Source organism: Polyodon spathula, chromosome 8 (genome assembly GCF_017654505.1).
Source record: "Polyodon spathula isolate WHYD16114869_AA chromosome 8, ASM1765450v1, whole genome shotgun sequence".
Classification (NCBI taxonomy): domain Eukaryota; kingdom Metazoa; phylum Chordata; class Actinopteri; order Acipenseriformes; family Polyodontidae; genus Polyodon; species Polyodon spathula.
This window is the reverse complement of record NC_054541.1, coordinates 10,701,639-10,725,456: the sequence shown is the minus strand read 5'-3', so window position 1 is coordinate 10,725,456 and position 23,818 is coordinate 10,701,639. Positions and strand designations below refer to the sequence as shown.

At 38.3% G+C, this 23,818-nt stretch overlaps 3 protein-coding genes across 6 annotated transcripts; 1 reads left to right on the top strand and 2 right to left on the bottom strand.

Moving 5' to 3' along the window:
• Nucleotides 1–1,129: 1,129 nt before the first annotated feature.
• Nucleotides 1,130–12,606, bottom strand: LOC121319360 (calcium-responsive transactivator-like). 4 transcript variants are annotated; one of them, XM_041256719.1, is made up of 11 exons: nt 12,483–12,606; nt 10,882–10,958; nt 10,435–10,519; nt 9,748–9,892; nt 9,057–9,257; nt 8,425–8,544; nt 4,984–5,085; nt 3,658–3,750; nt 3,041–3,160; nt 2,824–2,951; nt 1,130–2,220 (listed from the first exon to the last, which is right to left on the bottom strand). In XM_041256719.1, exons 1-11 carry the CDS (start codon nt 12,549–12,551, stop codon nt 2,194–2,196), a joined length of 1,167 nt encoding a protein of 388 aa, XP_041112653.1. In that variant the 5' UTR covers nt 12,552–12,606; the 3' UTR covers nt 1,130–2,193. The 4 variants fall into 4 exon arrangements, with proteins under 4 accessions (XP_041112653.1, XP_041112654.1, XP_041112652.1 ...); XM_041256718.1 differs by having other exon boundaries at nt 1,131–2,220; nt 8,425–8,589; XM_041256720.1 differs by lacking the exon at nt 4,984–5,085 and having other exon boundaries at nt 8,425–8,589.
• Nucleotides 12,607–12,958: 352 nt separating this feature from the next.
• Nucleotides 12,959–17,090, top strand: LOC121319359 (proteasome subunit alpha type-7). The gene is made up of 7 exons (XM_041256717.1): nt 12,959–13,218; nt 14,044–14,170; nt 14,729–14,853; nt 14,979–15,101; nt 15,558–15,677; nt 16,653–16,715; nt 16,881–17,090. The coding sequence occupies exons 1-7, from the start codon at nt 13,123–13,125 to the stop codon at nt 16,965–16,967; spliced, it is 741 nt and encodes a 246-aa protein (XP_041112651.1). The 5' UTR covers nt 12,959–13,122; the 3' UTR covers nt 16,968–17,090.
• A 402-nt stretch (nt 17,091–17,492) lies between these two features.
• Nucleotides 17,493–23,561, bottom strand: LOC121320182 (protein LSM14 homolog B-like). Its single transcript, XM_041258434.1, has 8 exons — nt 23,342–23,561; nt 22,650–22,813; nt 22,128–22,263; nt 21,163–21,330; nt 20,826–20,921; nt 20,477–20,692; nt 20,157–20,295; nt 17,493–18,581 (listed from the first exon to the last, which is right to left on the bottom strand). Exons 1-8 carry the CDS (start codon nt 23,460–23,462, stop codon nt 18,443–18,445), a joined length of 1,179 nt encoding a protein of 392 aa, XP_041114368.1. The 5' UTR covers nt 23,463–23,561; the 3' UTR covers nt 17,493–18,442.
• Nucleotides 23,562–23,818: the final 257 nt, after the last annotated feature.

Genomic DNA, 23,818 nt, shown 5'->3' with positions numbered 1-23,818 from the left:
TGTACATCCCAGTCAACAGGGTACGCAGTATTTTCGGTAAACGAACAAAACAATATACACATTTAGGCATGTATCTAAAGGCATTTTTTTGTTGTTGTTGTTTCAAACTGTATTCATTTATCAGTTATGACGCTTAATACTAGCAAAACAAAATCAAGTGCTTTATGTAAAACTACCAATTTTCCCTAAGACCTTCATATTTATTTATTTATTTATTTTATGCTCCAACAAGCTTATGAAAATTCTGTCAACTGGGAATACAACAATGTAGGGCAACCCAGTGTTCCTCACACAGAAGTTAGTGGAAAAACCACCATGTACATTCAACAGTGTGACACAAGCATTGGACACTATTAACACATCACAGCAGCCACCACCCTTTGAAAAGGAGATTTCCATAAGGAATCTGGTGCTTGTCAAGCTAGTTTCTTGTGCTTTTTTTAAAAAATGTTCTTCTGAGACACACTGTGGAGTCTGCAACCCTGAGTCCTCTCACACAAAAATATTATATCAGTCAGTCATACCACTACCTGTGTACTTCTAAACCAATATAGACTGCAGCACAGCTCAGAAAAGAACTTGGATACCCCCCTGGTAAAGCGACAGTGGAAGATTGAACACAACATGTAGAAGAAAAACAGGTCCTTGGATATAGATATAGGACACCCAGCCCTACACGCATACCTAGAAGCTTGACAATTTTTCACAAGTTTTTTATTGATCAATTCTGTCCACCAGTGCTGATTTACTGAGCAGTTTTAGTGCCAATAAATGCAATAAAATACAGTGTGGAGAGGCCTGCATTAAAGCAAATGAAGTTTCAGTGAGGCAGTATTAAGATCCAGTACTGTTTATATCACTAGTGAAAACCCCACTAAGTATTATAAAATATAACTGTTGCCACATAGCGTTATAGTTTTCAAGATGAAAACTATTGGATAACTATGGTATGGCACAACATTTAGTTTTCTTATTTTAGTATGGCGTATAAGTGTTTTGGTTGCAAATAAAACTTCAAGTTACCTAAATATTACATAATAATAATAATAATAATAATAATAATAATAATAATAATAATAATAATAATAATAATAATAATAAAATATGTGGAACTATAGTATTCCAAAATATACATTCTCAAATAAATAAATTTATTATTGAACTAATGGTTAAAAACAGGACTCTATAACCTTTCATAGCAGAATAAATGTACACACTGGCTATGCAGATCAAACAAGGAGTTCGGTGGGAAGTATATCTGCATTTGCAGTTAGTGCTCAATCCATAGCAGAGTCTTGAGTACACACCAGAGGTGTTTGACACATGCTAGGCTGTATCAAGTACAGGATCCTGTTTTTTTTAGGGGAACATTGCCAATTACAGCACAGGGTTTTGAAGTCACTGTCCCATAGCTCAAAATTAGCAGGAGAATATCACTTACTAACAGTGTTAAGTACTACTGAGCTACACAACCTCTGAGCTACAACTGAACATGGAGTGACAACCCCAGACTCACCTCTCCCAGCAGGAGTCACTGCTGGGATGGATGCTGAAGAAACTGATTAATGAGTCAGTTTGATCAAATTTACCCCACCAGGATAAACTACAGCTGGACTTTATTGGAGCATTTTACAGTACTGGGGAATAACCCCAGAATGCATGAACTATCAATCACCTGGGATAGCCCTATAAATAGGTGGTTGATGCAATTCAGGTAAATTCAGTAGTGCTGTTAAAAGTTCTAACAAATCCAGTGGTAACAATATGCCGGCAGGGTATAGGTTAATAAAATTGACAGCTAACTCTTCGAAAGCTTATTACCACTGTCAACCTTTCTAGATGAACAAAATTATAAAGCTGAATTCCAGGATACCTTTCCAAATCAGGACTGCCAGATTACAGCTGCAAGATACTTCTGCTTAGTTCTCCTCTGAATTTCCGAACACAGCATCAGAGGATTGAAGTGAGACTATTAGTGACTTCGAACTTGTGTTCACCTTTACATGTTTTGAACGGAAACAGGCCGGGCAATATCCAACACGAAATGAGGAAAAAATGCTCATGAATCTGCTATACAAAGTGACAGATCAACACAGAACACTCAAAGAAAAAGCAAAGAAAGGAGTAAAAAGAAAACTGTTGGTCTGTTCATCCATCAGAGGCTGAGCGGGGGAGTGGGGAGTGCTTTACTTTCTACTGCTGATAGTTCCCATACTGGCCCTAGAGAAAGAGACAAGAGTTTGTGAAAACAACACAATGGTATAATGGTTCAGGCACTGGTTTATCTTGCTTGTTTTTACTGGTATTGTTTACAGGTTCTAAACTAATAAAAAGACAGAGATGGCCCCATTACAGACAGAATGAAGGTTATGTTTGTCAGACCCATTATATTTCACACAGAAGCACTTATAAATACAAACACGCTAAGGCAGGTTAGACTCTAAACCGCAGGAGCTCAGTAAAATTCCACCTTGGTAGTTTTATGGCTATGTTGAAAATTACAAAGACGTTCAAGGGAGTTCAAGAAGCCTGTAAAGTCTGTACGACTGAAACGCATTATCTTCAATGGCTTTAATGCATGTGCAAGGCAGGAGAGCTGTGTTTGAGCTTCATGTTTTGCCCACTACCCTGGAGACCTGTTTCAAATGCTTTGCTCTTTTGTCTGGTAAGTTTGAACACTATTGTGTATTGCATATCACACATTGTAGTTTTTAACTATAAGTGATTTCCCCCACAAACCAAACCGTGGTTTTACAACTACCCTATTTCCACAAGGCAGAGAGCTTTTGTATATGGTGTTACAGTGTTACTCTCAGGTCCCACCTGCTCGTATGCGTAAGGTCTCTGTTGCTGTGCGGAGGATGCAGTTTGGGAAGCCCGGTAGGAGCTGTACTGCTGTCCCTGTCCCTGCTGGTAGCCCGAGTACTGTGAAGACGCTCCTTGAGCTGGGCCTGAGGAGAAGGGAGGCTTTAGGGTGGATCTCTTTTTATTTTGAACCAGCTAAACCTCACTTATACCTGGTGACCGGCCTTATCCTTACCGTAACCCTGCTGCTGTCCAGCGTAGCTCTGCTGGCTGGGGTACTGCTGCTGTGTGAATGCCTGCTGCTGGGTGGAGCCCTGCTGGTAAGACGCCTGCTGTTGGCTGTACTGAGAGTTTCCTACAGAGAGACATGGAAACAGTGCTTGTAAAAAGATGTATTGGCTTGTAGGAGAGGCATCATGTTGTTATCACAATAGGTCACTGTTGTGAAGGAGATGTCTGTTTCAAAGGTTTTATCTTTCTACGCTATGGCTACCCCTACTAATAACAATGAATATCAACATGAATTAATTCAATGACTGGATCTGCAAAGTGGTCCACCACTATTTTGTAAGGAACAGTAGCCTTGAACCTCCCCGGCAGTAACTTGCTCCTAGTTGAACCAGTTGAGAATTGCACGTAAAATTCAAGAATTCTATATCAGTCAGACATTGGGTCCAATAAGAACATTGTATTGAAGCTGATGTTTATCATTCAATTGCATTTCTTGTTTTACAAATAAAGATTGCTTCGGTTCTCTTTATTAGCTGTTTATTACACAGCACTCAGTGTCTTTGTTCAGTGCTGTTCATTCGTTTGATTTATTTATTCAAATCGTCTTCAGTGGAAACACACCTCCTTCGTAATAGTGTTGGGACGACTCCTCGAAGGTCCGCTCATAGCTCTGCTCAGGGTATGAAGACTGCTGATAGGCATATTCTCCATGGCCTGCAAAACAGCAACAGAATGGGAAGGAATGATACCCTGGTATTCCACTCTGGGAGCAAGGTTAAACTGAGCCTGCAGGACACAGCAGGGCACCGATGAAGAGGCAAGCAGACCTGGGATTGGACTAGAGTTCAAACCCTGATCAAATTAAGCATTGCATTCATAAAACTTCTTTAACAGTCTAGAAACATTTCATGAACTCATTTGCAGTTTTGACATATCTATGTCCAATAGCAAAAAATAATGATTTACAAAGAAAAAAATACTGAGTTACAAAGAAAAAACAATGTGGAGTATTCAAGTTGCTATTAAACCCACTGGCAATATTTTTGACAGCATGTTTTCCGCTATGCATGTTTCACTGCATTACAACTGGAATAAGTACTGCAGCTTTGTTTCAATATGATTTCTGGTTCATCCAGACCTAATGCATTCTATTAGAAAGTCTGGATTGATTGATTTGTATTTATTGGATAAATAAACACCAACACATTCTGGTTGGATGAGGATGATGCACAACAGCAAGGAAAACTGGCTAAAGGACAGCACTGTGGTATTAATCCTTCATCCCAGTGTATCTTCTGACATCAAGTCAACTACCACAGCCTATGACACACACGGCAATCTACACAGAGGGCTCTCTAAAAACCTATCATTTCTAAGAGGGGAGAAGGTGACAATTCAGATGCAGCTTGTGCAATATGATGGATGGTGTGTCTGTGAGTCAGTGGGACATTTTGGAAGACACATGAACAACATGCACAGGCAGATAAACAAAAAATAATCCCTGGAAAACTCTCACAAACATACCTGTTTAATATCTAATCGAGGGCAGAGTAGCAATGCCAGCAATGTAAACAGATATAGCGCTTTTTTATGGAGAGTTACATATTTCTTAGCAAGGTGCAAAAAAAAAGAATGTTTACGTCTGATATTTATTCCTCTGTCTTCATTTTACTATCTTCACTTCTAGTGGAATATTTAAATAACACAGTGTCGTAATGTGACCGAATGTTGTAACTGCAGCAAGACTTCAGAAAGGAAACCAAATCTGATTTTATTTTTTTTCTTCAATAAATATATATACATACAGATATGCCAGTTGGCACATTGAGACCAAATGTAATGTCAGAGGGTCCCAGGTGTAGAAATTTAATAAAAAATAAACATAGACATAAAAAAAAAGACCACAAATGATGTGTGATGGAGAATAATGAGAAATCATGTCATTACCATCGGGGTAATATTGCTGGTTAATGGGCTCGCTGGAGCTCTGACTGTGTCCATACTGCTCTCCGTAGAACTCCTCCTGCCCTAAGTACTGCGCAGCAGATCCTGAAACAGGGAACAGACAGCGGCACACCAGGATTGGGTAATCAGCTGATTTTACCAATGTTGGATTCTGGATGCTTGTGGGGGCGCCTGTCACAAACTCACTAACAAATGTCATGAACAGCTGAATATGTGTAAGGGTTTAATGTGTATTTAGATTCTGAGAAACAGACCAAGAACGGTCCTTAAAAAAGACATTTAGTAATAAATGGATTTATCCATAACCATAAAACAAATAGAAGAAAAGTCAAGGAGATAAAAGTTTACCCATACTCTCTCCATCAGTGGTACAGACCATTGCTGGTAAAGACCACTTCAGTTCTCTTACTTGTGATCAAATAAAAATTTGGTTTTCTTTCAAAACATTATCGTGCAATTTTAACTACTAACAATCATAATTATGTAGATATTTGTCAAAAAAGACTTCAATTTTAAGAGCTTGTGGTCTATAAATCTGTCAACCCTTGGAAAAGGTATGTGCACCAAATTCAATTTGCCACCCCCTTTAAATGTATTTATTTATTTATTTTGTTATAAAGGTCCCATAATTACATAATCTGGCCACCAGGTGTCACAAAGATGAAAAACAATGCTAGGCAAAAATGAACCTGCACATTTACAAAATCATCTTTGAACTGAGTTTTCTACTGTTGCTCTTTTTGAGTCATAACTTTAAAGAACACAGAGGGTTGCATGGGTGTTAATGAATACTAAATAAAGTATGGAGATGCATACTTGCAGGTTATCCTGAAAGTTACTTCTCTGAGAACTTATTGACCGCTTTGTCTCGTGTTTCTGTTTTATCATCAAATAGTTCAGACAGTGAGTGGAACGCTAAGGGTTAAAGTGGCTTAGGGGTATACTGTCAGTGTTCAGTAGATTTGAACTCTGCCATTTTAATGCAAACAGTTTTAATAGAACTACGGAAATAAAGGGACATGAACAGCTTTCAAAAGCTCAATATTATTTGCCTCACTGAACAATTGTATTATAGGAGCCCATTCACAAAGCTTTAATTCATGAGTAATTTAAAAGAAGTCATGCACTTTTAAGAAACCAGCAGCTGAATGGAACAGTTTGATGAATATCAAACTGTAATTTAATCATATAAACAGAGTGTAAAAACATTGCATGTGCTAAAGCTGGACTGACAGGGCCCCTTATCTTAAAGAATAGAATAACAATAAAATAATAATTATTACTTTACATTGTTTGAACAAATGCAAAAGTAAAGAAGCATGAAATGAAATGTGCAGGGATCTTACTTTCTAAACCGAGGGATAAACACTACAACACTTCCTCTGAAACACACAATTAGCTGCATTAATGTCACTTAAAATAAACAAACCAAGACCAACATCGATATGTGTTCTGGGGGAAATTTGTCCATTTAGAGGACATTAACCCATTAAGTACCACAGTATGTTTTCTTTCAAAAAATCAGAAACTGTATTTATATAATTTGATACATTTAATTTAGACTTAAATTTTGCAGTAAAGTTATCATAACCATATAGTTCAGAGAACATCAAATAACAGTCAGACGCCAGTTAAAAATGCTCCAAAAAAGTACAAGCCTGTCCTTAAATGTGGACAACAGCACTGAATGAGTTAATAGCTCGGAACTTCAGCATACGTTCCTCTGTGGTGCAAAAGCACTATCAAAACTGCTGGTCACATGTTACACAGAATATCTGGAGATCAGGGATAAGCCACAGAGTTTTCCCAATGGGAAATCCCGCTGGATTGCGTCCCAGGATTACTCCTCAAGATAAGTGATTAATGCAATCCAGGAGCATTCCCTGGTACTGCATAATGATCTAAAACCCTGCAGTGTTAATCCTGGCAGGGCATAGGCTGCTCAAACCAACCACTAAGTAAAGTAGACCAACGCGTCTTCTGATGCTTTCACTAGCGTTATCAGTACTGACCGTGCAAAAAACCTGTACCGATTCAATTTGAACTCAGACTGGCTGGCATTTTGCCTTCCTCTGGCTCTATTTTTCTCATCATTAGCAAGAAAGCGCAACAAATCCTGTCTCAGAAACATACAGGTGCTCATTTACATTTAAATGAAGAGCATCAGTAATCATGTCATCTTAACAGCATGGAGGATGTTCAGTGATAACAGGAAATGAAGATGTTGAAAAACGAATGCAGTTACAGCACCTAATTAACAATGATTTCATTTACTTGAACATAGTGTGTTTCTGCTAAAACAAAATTATTTCTCATTGCATGAAAGTGTATGATGATTTTCATGCACAAACACACACTGACAAGCACAGATGCGTAAACGTTGCACGTTGATTCTACAGTGATCTGTGCCACCTAAGACTTGGTTACAGTATTGAATACTGCAGGTTCGAAAATGTGCTTCACAAGACAGTCAAAGCAATGAAATTGAACAGTTTTGAATTCTAAATATGTCAACATCAGACCCTTTAAAACCAGTAATGGACAATGAATGCTATGTGCAATGGACTCACAATGTAATCTTTACATCCAGGCACGACCATTATGCCAAGCATGGCACTGTGCTGTTACGGTACCCTCCCAGGGCACACTGGGGAACACAGGAATCTATTTTTAGGTACAAACTGACAAAGGCAGGTCGATGATTTACAGAGAGTGGGACAAGAAGTGACAGCTGCAATAAATCTTACTGCGTTTCTTAAAGTTAGAAACAGATCTCTCAGTGGCCTACTTGCTCTGCGCTATTAAAAGCATCCAAAGACTCTCTGGGATATCGAACATTCAGCTCAGTTAGAATGAAAGATGTGAAAGTAAATGTTGCAGATATTCTCTGGGGAAAAACAACTACTGGAACTTAAATGAGTAGTTATTGACATTTCAGTATAACTGCAGTTGAATGGTTTTCAATGTTGTTATGAATAGTGCACATTAACTTTAACTGCAGGGCAGCAACTAGATTCAAACAATGTGGCAGGGAAACTGTTACTGGCACTTGACTGAGATAATTATGACATACCGCTGTATACCAAAATGTAAAGAAACTACCTCAAAGTGTGTAGTCCTTTTCATCAATATGGCCACAGATTAAAACAGTGTAATGACTCTCCAGTAATGAAACTTAACTGAGAAAATCATAAGATACAACCTCTATACAGCAGAAACTTAACAAGTCACATGACCTCATATGGCAGCCACAGTGGGTCCAAGGGTAAATATCACGGTCACTACTAATACCTTGCTTTATAAGGAATATTTTTATAAAATGTAGATTGCTGAAGCAGGATTGTGTCTTTGTTTGTATTCAGCAAAAAAATATATAAAATAAAAACTGAACTGAAAGCTCACAGGAAGATAGCCACCCCTTACCTTGCTGTGAGGGTCGGTAGGTTCCCATGGGCCTCTGGGCCATCATGCTGTTGCCTTGGTTACCCTGTCCCAGTATTCCGATGGGCTGCTGCCCCTGGTAGTGTTGGCTTCCGGCTTGTGCTGAAGTGTAATGGGATGTTGCGGCTTGTTGGTGCATCATTGTGACTAAAAACATTATTACAGAAATGATATTTTGAACTCTTTACCTCCTGGTGCGAGTAACTTCCTACTACCTTGCCCACTGATAACAACTGCTTAGAAAAATTCTGGTTGAACAAATAAGTATTCCGTGAGAATTCTTTCAGTATGTCCTGTTCAAGTATGGTACCTCAATAAATGCCCTATTAAACAAGGCATTAAGTTAAAATGGACACCAATTCAGTTAGATGCTGTAATGAGCCATGCATTTATTGATTACTGTCCCTTTAGGTAATGGTTATAAGGCAGAGCTGTGCAGGCTTGCATTAGCGATATCTGGAGTAACATGGGTCAACTAGAGGGTTAAAAGAAGTACTTGACTCTGTGAAATGTGTGTTATAGAATTGAACTGCTTTTCTGCTGTATGTATGATCGAAAGCATTGAAGCTTTGCTGCTAAGTCCAAAACCAAAGATATAAAGTGTTTGGCCTCACCTTGATTGGACTGCATGTTGAGGTTTGTCCGAGAACCATAGTTTCCCATGGACTGGCCCTGGCTCTGCATCTGCATGCTCTGTGACGAGGACACTGAGTGGCTGTAGCCCGTGGCCGAGCCATGGCTGCTGACTGGCATGCTCATGGAAGTGGTGGGGAGGGACGTCTGTCCAGACTGCTGCATGGACACATGGTTTGGTCCTAAGACAGGACAGAAAGACACGAGCCTGTATCAGATACATCTTAACATTTCCCATCAATGACAGAAAGAGAAAACTTTTCTCTACTGGGGGGAAGACAACTTATATAGCTTTTTTGCTTTACTGTTTCACAAATAATCATGAGTCCCACTACTGGCAACATAGGGCAGCAGAGCACATATTCACTGGAAATGAAATATTGCATCTAGGTTGGGCATTAATCTAATAATAATGTAAACCACTGTTTATTTGTACGCCATTGATTTTAGCTGATGTGTCCATTTAATCGCAAACTCAAAAGGTCACCAGATTCACAACGTACTGTATGCTACACAATACAACAGATATATTTACTGCTGATATAAAGGAATATAGCAGTGAATACAGTGAGTGGACTATGTTGTAGTAAAGATGGGTAATTTTGGCAAGTCTACAAGCCTATTAGCATAATATTGTCTCACCCTTTGTGTAATATTTCTCAGAAAGCATACCATTGCTCATCTGGTTTTGCATGAGAGAGGTGGGAGGGAGGCCAGTCGCCATGCTGTCATTCAGATTGTTCTGGGAATGGAGAGACTGGTTTGATGCACTCTGACTGATGCCTCCAGGACCCATGTTCATATTCTGGGTGGGAGGCTAAATGTGGTAAAGAGGAGAATCAGGCACTGCAGGACTGGCAAACATGTTTGTCTTTACAATCAGTGTGAGAGAACTGCTCCTAATTTTGCAACATAGCTGGGTAAATAGCTGGTCATTCATCTGTTATTAATTGTCTTACTTTATTGTACAAACACTGTTTATACTGTATAATAAAGTAGAGGCGGTTGTTGTACTCCAGAAACTGAGACTAAAAGACTAAAGCAGTGCAGGATATCTCACAAGTATTCCATTATATCTCCCCCAGCAGTCCTAAGGGCGTCAGTGCCTGGAAGCCAAAACGTTCTCAAGCGAATGCAACTTTCTGACGTCTATTATGACAAGATTACCATTGCTCTATAATGTATAGGTCTATCTATAGGAATCATATTGGGAAGGCTGAGGAATCCATACATGCATGTATTTGTTCAATTCAATCATTTTGTTATTTCTAACAGTACCGGATTTAAAACAGAAAAGACACACTAATGTTGCGTTCCTCTTAGTCCCAGTTAGTAAAGGTGAGGGGGACAATTACTTACTGCAGGTAACAGAGACTGCATGTTCTGATTGGAGTCTGCTATTGTAGCAAGGTAAACCAGGTTTCTGTGCAGTATTTGCTGATATCTGAAACAAGATGCACCAATAATTTGCTCAATTAGGAGTTGCATCAATATTTTTCATGAAAAATGCTCATTTTCAATGTATCTCTTGCAACACACAGACTTTGGCCTGTGCGGTTTTATTTTTCGAACACTTAAAGCAATAGCTGTGTGCTTTGAAAACAGGCTGCGCCTACCTGTTGTATAGAAATAGTGTAGCTTTATATATATATATATATAAATCCTGTGTAACACAGCTGATCCCAATAGTACACACGGTTGCAAAATGACTTTCACTAGATTGCAGCATGTTAGCAGTCCGAGTATTACCTGAGACGTTAAACGGTTAAACATTAGTATTACCTCCAGTGCATGTCCGGTACTTACTGAGTGCATTCCGCTGTTTTTCCCTTGCTCTGGTAATCCATAATGCACTGTATCAGATGGTGGTTTTCATCCAGCATCTTAAAGGGGAGAAACAAGACACAATGAAAAGATTAATTTCCCCAGGCTTTATAAACATCTCAGTACGCAAGTTATTCTCTCTGGATGCTACAGAAATGCAAAAGCTTTTTATTTTCTGTACATGCACTTCAGCAAAGATGCCCCTAATAATTCTCCTGTAGGATAATACATTAACTATTGCCTCAGAAGCACACATTTCCACTGTATTGTTTATATAAATCACGTTAATGTGACCCAATACACTAGGCTTCATTGCATAAATCGCGTGCACTAATAATAGCTCACTTTCTCAAATTGACACCAGGAAATATATATATATATATATATATATATATATATATATATATATATATATATATATATATATATATATGCGGTTTTTGGTTAACACCCACACCTGAAATAAGTTGAAACATCAAAATTCACGAAAATTAAGTGCTTTTATTTTTTCAGTAGCTGTTCGAAAATATTTGACACTGATTGTGTGTGTGCGTTTTTTTTTTTTTTTTTTTTTTTTTTTTAACAAAATAACAAAAAGAACAATAATCACACAAGTCACGTTTATTGTTAAGTTCGATGAAAAAAAAAAAAAATCAAAAGCAAGGCATTGTAAGTTCCAGTAGTATTCTGCAAATACAATATCTGGGTCAGCTGGCTCTCCTAGACTGCATAAACTGGCAGCAAAGAGGGAGGGGTGGGGATGATTGCCCTTTCATCACTGCTTGCCACCTTCTTTCTTCGTCATCATTCATTCATCAAAAAAGGGCACCGAGTTTATGCATTGAATTTTCTATGCTGAACACCACAAACCAGCTACTGTCTGTACATGTTTAGGGGTTCCCGACAGTGAGATTCCAAACAAAGGTTTATATAATGCTAGTCAGTAACGGTATCTACACACACCTTCCATTATCAATCATGTAGCTCTGAAGGCTTAACTGCGTAGCACAGTGGACCTGCTCATTGCTCATCAACTGACTTTAGCGCTCTTATTTTTGTAAAGACACGTTCACTCATCATTTTAAAATATACCTGCAACTCATTGCCTCAAAATAAGTTACATTTCTAAATAAAAAAACAGTGGTACAATAGTACATGCCTGTAACATTGGTGGCATGCATTGCAATGTGTATGACATGCAGTTACATTACCTGCACAGGCTGTGTTGTTATTAGACGGTGGTTATCTGAAGTCTATTCACGTTTTCCTACACTTATATTTGATTGCGTTTATGCACGTTTTAGTTATTTCCACTTGCATTATATATATATATATATATATATATATATATATATATATATATATATATATATATATATATATATATATAATTGTACAGCCAGTTATCATGATTCACTATGGCAAGTAGGTTCAGAAGGACACTGCACCCCGGCTTTGTTCAGCGTATATAGTTGCCCATCTTCTCTATGCCTGAAATGCACTACTTTTCCACCACATCAAGCACCTAGCGAAGTATAAATACCGCGCAACAGCAATGTCACAAACAACCAGCTCCACATTACCTTTTGTATCGTCTGCTGGGTCACCTCCCCTTTGCTCCTCGGCCGAGCTGAAGCAAATGCAACAGACATTTTAAAAAGGCTTGTTTTTTTAATTCTAATATTTTATTATCTAGCTCCTATATTACTGACCAAGGGTTCCAATTCTGTGAAAAAGAGGGGGGACGTTCCATAAAACCTGGTCTATTCCAAAATATATATATATTTAATAATGTAGTTTAAACAAATATAAATTACATGAATGATATTTTTAACTCGGTTGATAAAAAAATAACCAAGAATATCCGTAAATATTTAGAGATTAAAATATTAAAATTCCATCAAGTAATACTGAAATACCTCTAATTAATTTGGTACATTCCATTCTCACATTTCCAAGCAAGCCCGTCCTCTGATTCACAACATATTTTCCGCAAATTCCTTGGCGTAGACAGCGGAGATGTGTTGCAAAATAGACGCAATAAATGATGCCCGCACGTAATGTGAGTGGAAACTCCCGGAAGAGGCGCTGCCGCATGATTTTGCTGTTTTGAGATTAACCGCTACTTTCAGTTTTGGTTACACATACGTTCCGCGTTTGCCAGTTCTTCTTTAAAAACACAATTTTTATTATTATAATTATTACCTGTATTACTCAACTGAGATGAGTTATGACCGGGCCATTACCGTCTTTTCCCCGGACGGTCATTTGTTCCAGGTAGAATATGCTCAAGAAGCTGTGAAGAAAGGGTCCACTGCGGTAAGAGATGGGCACTAAAACTTTTACTTTTTATCTCCAGTGCCCTTCATTTGTGAACAGTGGAACCTGTTTAACTGTTTACGTCAATTAATCACTGCATATAGGACTGTTACTGGAGTACCGACAGCGCTAAATGTGTAGAGAAACCTTACTATCGTATTTTTCTGATGGTTTATTGTGAAAGGTACCATTGCATATGCACACCTGGGCACGCGATACAATTCCAAATTGGTTGTTCTTGACAGATAATAATAATAATAATAATAATAATAATAATAATAATAATAATAATAATAATAACAATAGCTGGTGCTGAACGAAGACAATCAGCGAAATGCAAGTTATTTATAAAACCTGCCTGTTTTCCCACGTGCATTTCATAAATTGTATTTTTTGTTACTGTTGAAAGTATTGGTGGTAACCGCCATCAAATCTGGCGTTAAAAGGAGGACCATTGAAGTCAAAGGAAATTAGTATGTATGCAACATTTCTCTTTCTAAAGGTTTTAAACTAGTTACCTCGCAGAACGTTTATATTCCCGAAAACAAACAAAAATAACCCTTAAATAAATCTTAAGTACAGTAATAACGATATCTTAAAACGTTAATGTTTTCTTACAAAGTTACTTAAGTCACCGATTGTTATCTTAGTAATTGCAATTGTAATAATTAACATTCCCCCTAATTTAATAGATTAAAGTCCTCCCCAAGCCACATTTATAGTGCACTGGTGGAGCTGGAAGGTAAGCGGTAGAGAAAAGCGCCTCAGATGTCATGTTGCCAGTATTTGGTCGGCGGTAAACAGTGAAATCTGGTTGTATTGCAGGTTGGAGTGCGGGGAAAAAACATAGTTGTCCTTGGAGTTGAAAAGAAATCAGTAGCCAAACTGCAGGATGAGAGGACAGTGCGCAAAATCTGTGCTCTGGATGACAACGTCTTCATGGCCTTTGCAGGTAAAGCTTTTGACTAGTGTCACTGATATCAATAGCACTCATCTGGGAATATCTTACCCAAGACATCAGCAGGCAGTTCCAGATTAGTTCTAATCAAAGTCTATGAAACCACCTGTTGGATACCCATTTGGCTAGTAATTGAGGAACATATCTCAAACATGCTAATTATAAATATGACACTGCATGCAATACCGATTAAGTTATTATTCGTTTAATGTGCTGGAAATCTGCACACACCATTCTCTAAAGGTATTGGTTCCTTGCATATTGTTTTTTATATTATCAGCTTATTAACACCACCTCGTCATATATTGATTCTGGAGTGTGTGCTGTGGGCACTGGGGATATTGTGCTCACTTACACAGCCAGCAATGAACTGTTAAAGAGTTATCAATGACTTAGTTATGATCCCCAGACTCATTAGTTTTAAGCTAGGTCATTTATTATTTCATCTTAAATGCTTTTTTTGTGCTACAGTGTTTTGTTCCCCACCTTGCTTCGAAAAGCAGATTCCTTTTTATTACAGTAATTACAGGTGTCTCATTAATTCATTTACAGGGCTTACAGCTGATGCCAGGATTGTTATAAACAGAGCTCAAGTTGAGTGCCAAAGCCACAGGCTTACTGTGGAGGACCCTGTCACAGTGGAGTACATCACACGGTACATCTCCAGCCTTAAACAGGTAAGCACCTTCTGCCAGGAAGAACAACCACCCATTTCCAAACTTGTGTAAACAGGAAATGTTGGAATGCAGGAATAATAATAGGCTTGTGACTGAACGATGATGTGCTTTTGTTCTCTCATCAGCGTTATACCCAAAGTAATGGGCGCAGGCCTTTTGGGATATCCTCCCTCATAACGGGTTTTGACCTTGACGGAACCCCACGGCTTTATCAGACCGACCCCTCTGGCACTTACCATGCATGGAAGGTAGGTCTGCATTAGCAAGGTCATATAGGCCAATACATTGGACTACAGAATGTAAATGACTTATAAAAACAAAAGTACAAGATACAAAGATACTAGCAACCCACCAGAAGAACAGTGGTTTATACACACACACACACACAACACTAGATTTGTAAATATGTACAGTATAGACTAGGAAGGGGACACATTGTCCTATCAACAATTTGTTTCTGTACCAGCACGGTAAGGGGGAGACAACAACTTTATATGTTAGTAACAACTGATATGAAATTAGTAAAATTTGTGATTTTGCAGAAGAAATCGAGGAGGTGCAAAGTGAAAACTGTAGCACAATAAAGTTCACATTCATTTAACAAACATCCACAATTAGGAGTTAAGCATGACATTATTGATCTACTAATCTGATTAGTATCACTAATTGATAATACCAAAGTTCTCATGAATGTTTTCTGTTAGGCAAATGCCATTGGAAGGTCTGCAAAGAGTGTTAGGGAGTTCCTGGAGAAGACTTACAAAGATGAAGCAATGGAATCAGATGGAGAAACAATCAAGCTCGTCATCAAAGCTCTTCTTGAGGTAAAAGCAATATTTGTTAATGTGCAGTTCAAAACAAGCATCATTATACAGTGGTCTCCGGCTAAGAGAACACCCCTCGTAAAGCAAATTAAGTGTTCTCTTAGAAGGCGTTGACCACCAGATAGAATACTTGTCATGACACATGTGCAACAACCCATGAAATGAACAGAATAAGAGAAAAGCAATAGGCAATTATATGTTAATAAACTATAATAATAAAAGTAACACACAAACTAATGTTAATAAACTGTCAAACTAAATTAACACAGCACCCTTGCACATGTTATGCAGCAGCAGCTCTAGATTAATTATGAATACTTGTACAGGAGCAATATTCAAGACGTGCACAAAATAATTTAACAAAACAGAAAACACCAAATTGCTCGATAAGTATTTCTGTTTTTTTTCAGGTGGTCGAGCAATTTCTGACTTTTTGTAGCAAGAAAAACAACCGTGTGTTTTGCATTTTGGTTACATGCCATTTTGTAGCTTTGAGGTGCACTTGTGGAAATCATTACAAGATGAGGCAATGAAAGATTGAACCAGTCGGTGTGCCTCAAACACTCACGATGAGTCATTTGAAAAGACTGAATAAACTGTTTGAAATTAAGTGATGAGTTATCAGGTTACAAAACTACTGTATCAGTTGTGAACAAATTACTAGCACTACCAAACAGGATTCTTTTAAGCAAAGTTCCTGTTGGCAGAGCACTTACAATGGGAAAAATCTCACCACCAGAGCATTCTCTTAGGAGTTCTTATTTGCATAGACAACTGTACATATAATACAATTATCCACCAAGCACCTTTTATTTAGTGTGGTCCAGTTACATAGATGTTACCATTTTGGTTCTTAAACCATCAATGCAAGCCACTAACACAATGTTATACTATATATTTAACATAGAAGATCAAATCTAGGACAAAAGATGCACAAATATAAAATTAAGAAAATAGCACCATTTTTTTTTTTAGGTTGTGCAGTCTGGTGGGAAGAACATTGAACTAGCTGTGATGAGAAGAAATGAGTCATTAAAGGTTTGTATACGAATATTGGTTAAAACCTTGTTATGGATTTGTAGCCTTCTTTAAGACATTAGATAGGAGCTCTTAAATTCACATTTATCACTCCAGGAAATTATGAAGTTTCATAAAAATTTATTTTATTCTTTCATCCCTTTCCCCCACCCCTCCAATCTTTAGATTTTGGATCCTGAAGAAATAGAGAAGTATGTTTCAGAAATTGAGAAAGAAAAAGAAGATGCTGATAAGCAAAAGAAGAAAACATAAGCCTTCAGACTACCCTTACTGTTTATTTTGTACTCTTAGTTTATAAAAACAGAAACACCAATCCACAAAGTACAGAACAGAATGCTAGTTTAACATATGCTGTAATAAAATGCTATGGCAACAGATTGTCAGTTGTCTCACTCTTAACAGAATGCTGCCTCAGTGTAAGGGACTCTTGAACTTCAGGTATAGAATGCATCTGTGTAACTGAATACACATGCAAAAACAAGCGTGGCTTTAAAGTCATAAATAAAATTGAACTACCAGCAGTTCTGCAAACTGAACTGTATTAAATTTATATTCTTCACACTTGCAATATAAGTAAATACAGGCAATTACAATAACCAAATCAGTTAAATTTACCATAGCTACATAACAGGTTAGCTATGTGGAAACACACTAATGCTTCCCAGCTACAGGTTACTGCAGAGTATTTTTATATATATATATATATATATATATATATATATATATATATATATATATATATATATATATATATATATATATATATATATATACACACACACTTCCAGACTCATTTAAAAAAAAAAAAAAACTCAAAACAGACTACATTTCAATAGGTTTATTCACAATGGGACAGAAAAAAAAAAAATCCAGAATCAAAGATTTCTTCATGTCTGTTCGAGTGGTCACTTACTTGGAGCCTCCATAAATTTGTACATAAATAAAATAAAAACACAACAACTTTTGATTCAAGCACAACTGTAAACTTGCTTGAATTGTGATCCACCCATTAAGGTAACGAAACTAACTGGACTGTTTTTGTCATCCAACAATTTCCATTGCTTTGGTGCCTTAATTCAATTTTTATAGAAAGCAAGGTAGTTTATTTTACAACCAAGCAAAATACAAGGTATTACACAAATAAAAAAAAAGTTCATTTACATAGACCGAGTATTGTGCAACTCAGAAGTATTTAACATATTTTGTACCACATGCATATGGGAGGGTGGGGTGGTTGATAACAGCCAACTCCACTGGGTGGAGCAGAAATAAGATTAGTCCTCAAGTTTTCAATAAGACAAAAGAATCCAGTCACCTTAGGCACTGAATATGTAGCGGTAACAAACATTTTGGCCTTATCTTGTGATTGGGAAAGAGCATTTTTAAAAAATTAAAACTAAAAATTGACCTCCCATCAAATCACAAGGTAGTCCTATGCTTCCAATAAACATACCAGAGTAAAAAAAAAAAAAAAAAAATATATCTTCATTTGTCAAAAACAAAAGGTGCATACGGAGATATTTTCACTCTTAAACCATAGCACTTTTAACAAGGATTATCTGGCAACAAAGTGTCACAGTAGAAACCCTTACTCTGTTACACTTGCTTCCACAGTATAAACCCATGATGAGCATCACTGGCCTGTAAAAGAAAGGAAGAAAGTTACAAAGCAATAATTCAGATGGTCCAATACATATCAAAATGACAGTGATCCTTACCCATTCCAGCTACACCCTTCCACTACCCACTCTCTGTGGGTTGGGAATCCTCTGTACCATCCCTCGGCCTCTCCGACCACCACGGAAAAATCTACCAGGGACCCCAAATGTCTCCACATTGAGCTTCCTCTCTTCTGCCCATGTAGTCCTGCAACATTAAAGACTCAGTGAACACAAATCACATTACAGCCATGTCCTTTGTAATGTCAGATGGGTGGGGTGGGTGGGGTCATCAAACAATGTTTTCAGAAAGTCTTTCAACCATTTTGGTTGACGACCTGTTCACAAAATAGTGATGGATAGTGACTTACTAATTGAACGTCTCCCGTTGAAAGTAACACTACCTTAACACTAAGACGAGAACCAGTCTGTCGTAAATCCAGCTGACAGGCAGCAAACTAGCAGACCAAGGGAGAACAAGGGTACGCGTCGGTATGAGAACCACCAATGAAAGACACTTCACATGGACTCTGGCACTGTCCAAAATAACCAGACTAACCAATCACAGGGTTGAGGAGAGAATCACAAAACCCACCGACTTTCGAAGAGAGTTGCGAGCTACTGCTGCTTCCAGACATGCGTGCTGACCGCAACGGAGATGTGCACAAGTAGTGTTCACCTGCTTGAGTTGGCTCCGAGTTCAGAGGAACAGAATGGATGCTACACTGCTCCGAACAAAGTTGCAGTGACATGGGAGCACATGTACTCATTCACAGAAGGCAAGGAAAAACCAATGTTGTGAATAATGGCTAGAATCATCTTCTGAGGAAGGGCCCTGCCGTCTGTCTTGAGACTGGATCAGTAACGGGATATTGCATTAATCGGAAAGCAGTCCGTTTCCACGTATCTGCACAAAACGAACTGGAGCAAAGCCATACAGAGGAATTGCCAAAAGAACTTACAAACTACACAACTTTTCAATTGCAATGCATTAGCTGAACAGAGTTACGTCTGATCAACGGAACTATTCCCAGTGAGAATAACTGCCAAGCAAATACTAAAGTGGAAACTCTCTTCTAGGAATAGAATATAACTTCCTGTTTTAGAGTGTAAGAAATGTATTATGTTTGAAATGTGCAACTCAAAAGGCGTTGCCTCGTAAGTGTAGAGAATTTCATCATTGCACCATTTGAGTTAATTTGAACAATTAACTGAGGTTGATAACATTAGTTTGTTACATCATGTCTAAACTAAATTAACACTAAAAACTAAAATTAGGCACTGGAATGTTGAATTCCTTGCTGAATGGGAAGTTTAATTCATTCTTGTGCATATTGACATGATCGATTACAAAGGGAAACTGGTATTTAAAATACCAATGCAAAGTAGACACCGTGATAAGACATATTCAATATTAGTATATTAACCATGTATGCCAATGACGTTATGGTCGTAGTAATCGTTTGACTATGGAAACAATGAACTGCATATTACTATTCACACAGCTAACCAACAGCCTTGCCTTTCTGTAATATTAGTTGTGCGCTCCTTTTTCCCTTAAACAATTGTTTTATTTGACACTGTGTGGATGTCAACTGTTGTCAAGGGAATCCAAGTTCTACATGATATCATGCAACTATTACGGCAGGTCTCAGTTAACATTTGGACGTTCTTAAAACGGTGCGCCTAGACCAATTTATACATAAATTGTATACCAAAGTCACTACACCTTACAAGTCTACACTGCATCTACTGCCTGCCAGTACAGGCATAAAACATTTACCTGGCCTGAAGTTCTGAAGAAATATTATCAAAGAAAGACTTTGTTTTATCATAGTAGCAGTTTGGGCCATGGGTGTCCTCATCTCCTGTCTCTTCGCTATTCTGAGTCTCAACCCCAGAGTCTCCTTTCTCCTCTCCATCTGCAAGTTAAACATGCAAGCATATTATAAAACATGGTTTTGTTTTTGGAATTAAAGTACTTTGTTCATTACAGGCTTGTGTTCCAAAAAAAAAAAAAAAAAAAAAAAAAAAAAAAAAAAAAAAAAAAAAAAAAAAACCCCAACCCACAACACACACTATCGTGGCAAACATAATGCAGACCTTTAATATTCAGCTTGATTTGCAATTCTCTCTCAAGGTCTTCTTTGATGAACTGGGCATTTGCACTTTCAAAATCAAAGTCCGCCTCAAACTGGATGGTACCAGAGGCCTTGGCATTCGCACTCCCCACCAGGTTCTGTCCTTTCCCCCGGTTCCTGGACCTCCTGTTTGCTGCATAGAGGGGGGTACACTTACCAGCCATTTGGACAGCAAACATTTAGCTTACAAGTAAGAGCCATTATGCATTAAAACACTTCATAGTGGTACATGTGTTCTGGTACACTGGGGCTACATACAACTACAATATGTTTAGATTGACAATCTTTTTGGTGTCCTTGTTAAGTCTCACCTTGTCGTCGTCGTCGTCGTCTTCTCTGCGGTCTTCTATTCTCGCCATTACTCTGCACCTGGTTTTTGTCTACAGCGGTATCAGATCCAACTGGGTCTTTAAAAAAAATTGTAAAGCATAAACTGTACCAAATGAATAGTTTCACATTGGAGGGCTATTTCTTGATTTGATATCAACTTCCAAATCAAATGATTCAGAAGTACTCAAGTGCTGCCGTCAGGGATGTGTTTGGTGCAAGTGAAGGATCACCCACCAATAAGCAGTTCATGGTGGTAAACACCACCACTAGGTCACACCAGTTCAGAACTCACCGTCACATTACTAGAGCAGCACTTACTTCTCTGTGGAGCCTCCTGTACAACACGCTGAGGCAGTCCGGGAAGCTCTTCGCCAAGCTGCTGCAGCTGGGGGGGGTTCTTCTGCACAGGGTTCTCAGCTGGGGCCGTCTGCACAGCCTGCTCTACCATAGGGCCCCTGCGAACAGCCAGGTTGTGAAAACCTGCCCCTGGAAAAGGGAGGAGACCAATTACAGATACTGTGTACTCAAAGATACCTTCTACACAAGATACAGACACTGGCTAATTGTCCATGTTTGAATTTGAAGAGCAATGGATATTTTCAGAAATAGTGTTTCCATAGAAACACGTCTGGTCAAATTAAATACTGAAATTCTTAAAGGGAAAACTTAATTATTTAAATGGCCTCCACATTGATCACATTCACTTGTGGCCTCTGAACTAACCCAAGTTGTGACCTTCCCCATTTGCCTATAAAACTAGCTGTGGAATCAGGTTCATTGCCCAGGTCTGTGCCAGGTGGCTGTGGTGAAATTGGTTTGCTGCCTTTAGGTGATGTACCCAAGCTCCCCCCAAAGGCACAAAAAGGAGAAACGCATGTAAATAGTATGACTGCCATTTTCTTTATAGTACAGGCATTCGACAGCTTTGAAAGAGGATTTTACACAAATAAAAAAAACAAATCCCAAGTGACACCACCGTGGCCAATGGCTGTGAAATAAGGCTGAGGTTTTAAAGTCAAGTGAATTTCAAATACTGAATTACCCCCAGGAAATAGGCTTACACTTGGAATTGAACTAGAATATTCTCTCAGATTAAAGAGAGGACATTTAACCAATCAAAAAATGTATGAGGCAGTGGTTGAACAAAGATTTAGCTCTGGACTAACTGGACTGTTTCATTGTTTGAATCCAGTATCCCTCAGCATGAAAATGCAGAATGAACTATTCATAAATTCACTCAGCTTCCAGGTTTTGCAGTAAAGACCAGCTTTCATTGCACTTACCCAACCCCAATGCTGCAGCATACTGCTGATTCAGCAGAGAGCTGGCGGCGAGCTGGCTGTAGGAGGACATGCCCCGGTATGGGTTGTAGGAAACCTGGGGCTGGTGATAGGATGCTGATGCACTGCTAAGGGATGACTGAAACATTTCAAATGATTTGAGATGTAAAGTTTCTTAAATGACTATTTACAATAAGATACAAAACACAAAACACTGAATACTTTGTGGCCACATACAGCAAACCAAAACATCGGCAGATGCACTTAAATGAAAAGGATTAATTTAACAATTGAACCAATTAAATATCAGGCTTTCACAATACAAGAAAAAAACCGTGCAAGTTGCTCTACACATTAACAATGGCACTTATTTAAACAAATAACAAAATGTATGCATTTTGACTGCAAAAGCAAGTCTGTATGTCCGTGATTAAATACCAGCACTGCCCGATACAGCCAAGAATGTATGGACCATGTGAATGGGTTTAGGACGGCTGTTACAGCGATTGAGGAAACCCAGCCTACCTGAACAATTGCAGGATCTTGAGGAAGACCATGGTGATGTTTCGGAGGCTCGCAAACAGTTATATCTTTGATGTCGCCTCCTCGAAATATGATGTATTCATATATCTCGTCTCGAGGAGGAACCGGCCTTTCAGTGGGGCGTCCCTCCGTTCCAAAAGATCTAACTGTCAAACAACAATATTTGCATGTTAAATTCATGGAGTAGTGAGCGTCTCATACAATAAATGAAAGTGCTTGACATTGGACATGTTAGAGTGTAATGTTAAGTGCATCAGTAGTAATTGAATCTGAATATACTAGCAAGTCTAGCAGAAAGATTAAAAGCGATCATCATCTACAACTTAATTTCGATGGTTTTAATTAAACCACACGTGCTTTACATTTCACAAAGAACTCAAGCAATAATGGAACAATTGAATTATAATTGTACTCCGAGTTAAACCACAAACGAGTAGCAAACGAGATGTTACGATATTTGTTCAAATATTACTTTTTTTTTTGTTTTTCTAAGGAAAGGTGAAGGAATGGCTACCCTTTAGATACAATCGTTACGTGACAACATCAATGAATGGTATTCCGCTCTGATACAATATATAAATTATTCCAATAGATACAATTGCCTAGCCACGCCAAGACAACAATCATACACCAAAGTAACCAAGTTATCTACGCTTTTTGTTTAGATGCCTTACCTTTGGCTAGAGCCACCGTTGAGTTGTCGGTGTCGATGGTGTACAAAATGCCTTCATACCGAATCTGGGCCTTGGATATCAGGCTGATTTTACTGCCGATATATGGGGTTCCGGTGCTCATGGCCGGTTTATAAACAGCAAAATCTTAATTTTGAATCCCGCTGTTTCGTCTCTACTTTAATGTTTTTTATTTTATGAGTCAGCTACAACTACCCACGACTCCTTCTCTCGCTCACTGGCAACTGAGCTGCCCAGCCGCCTCCGTAACGGTTTTATAGCCAGCTGAACAAAGGGGCGGGTAATAGAATAAGTAGAGATGTGCGAACTGCTTCCATAAAACCATTTCAATCATCAAAAACAGTTGATAACTAATTGACACTGTACTTATGTTTCTAATGATTTTTATGCTGACTTAGACCTGTAGGACTGGTACTTGTTTATATGTAAATAAGATCCCGTTCGTCCATATTGACCCAC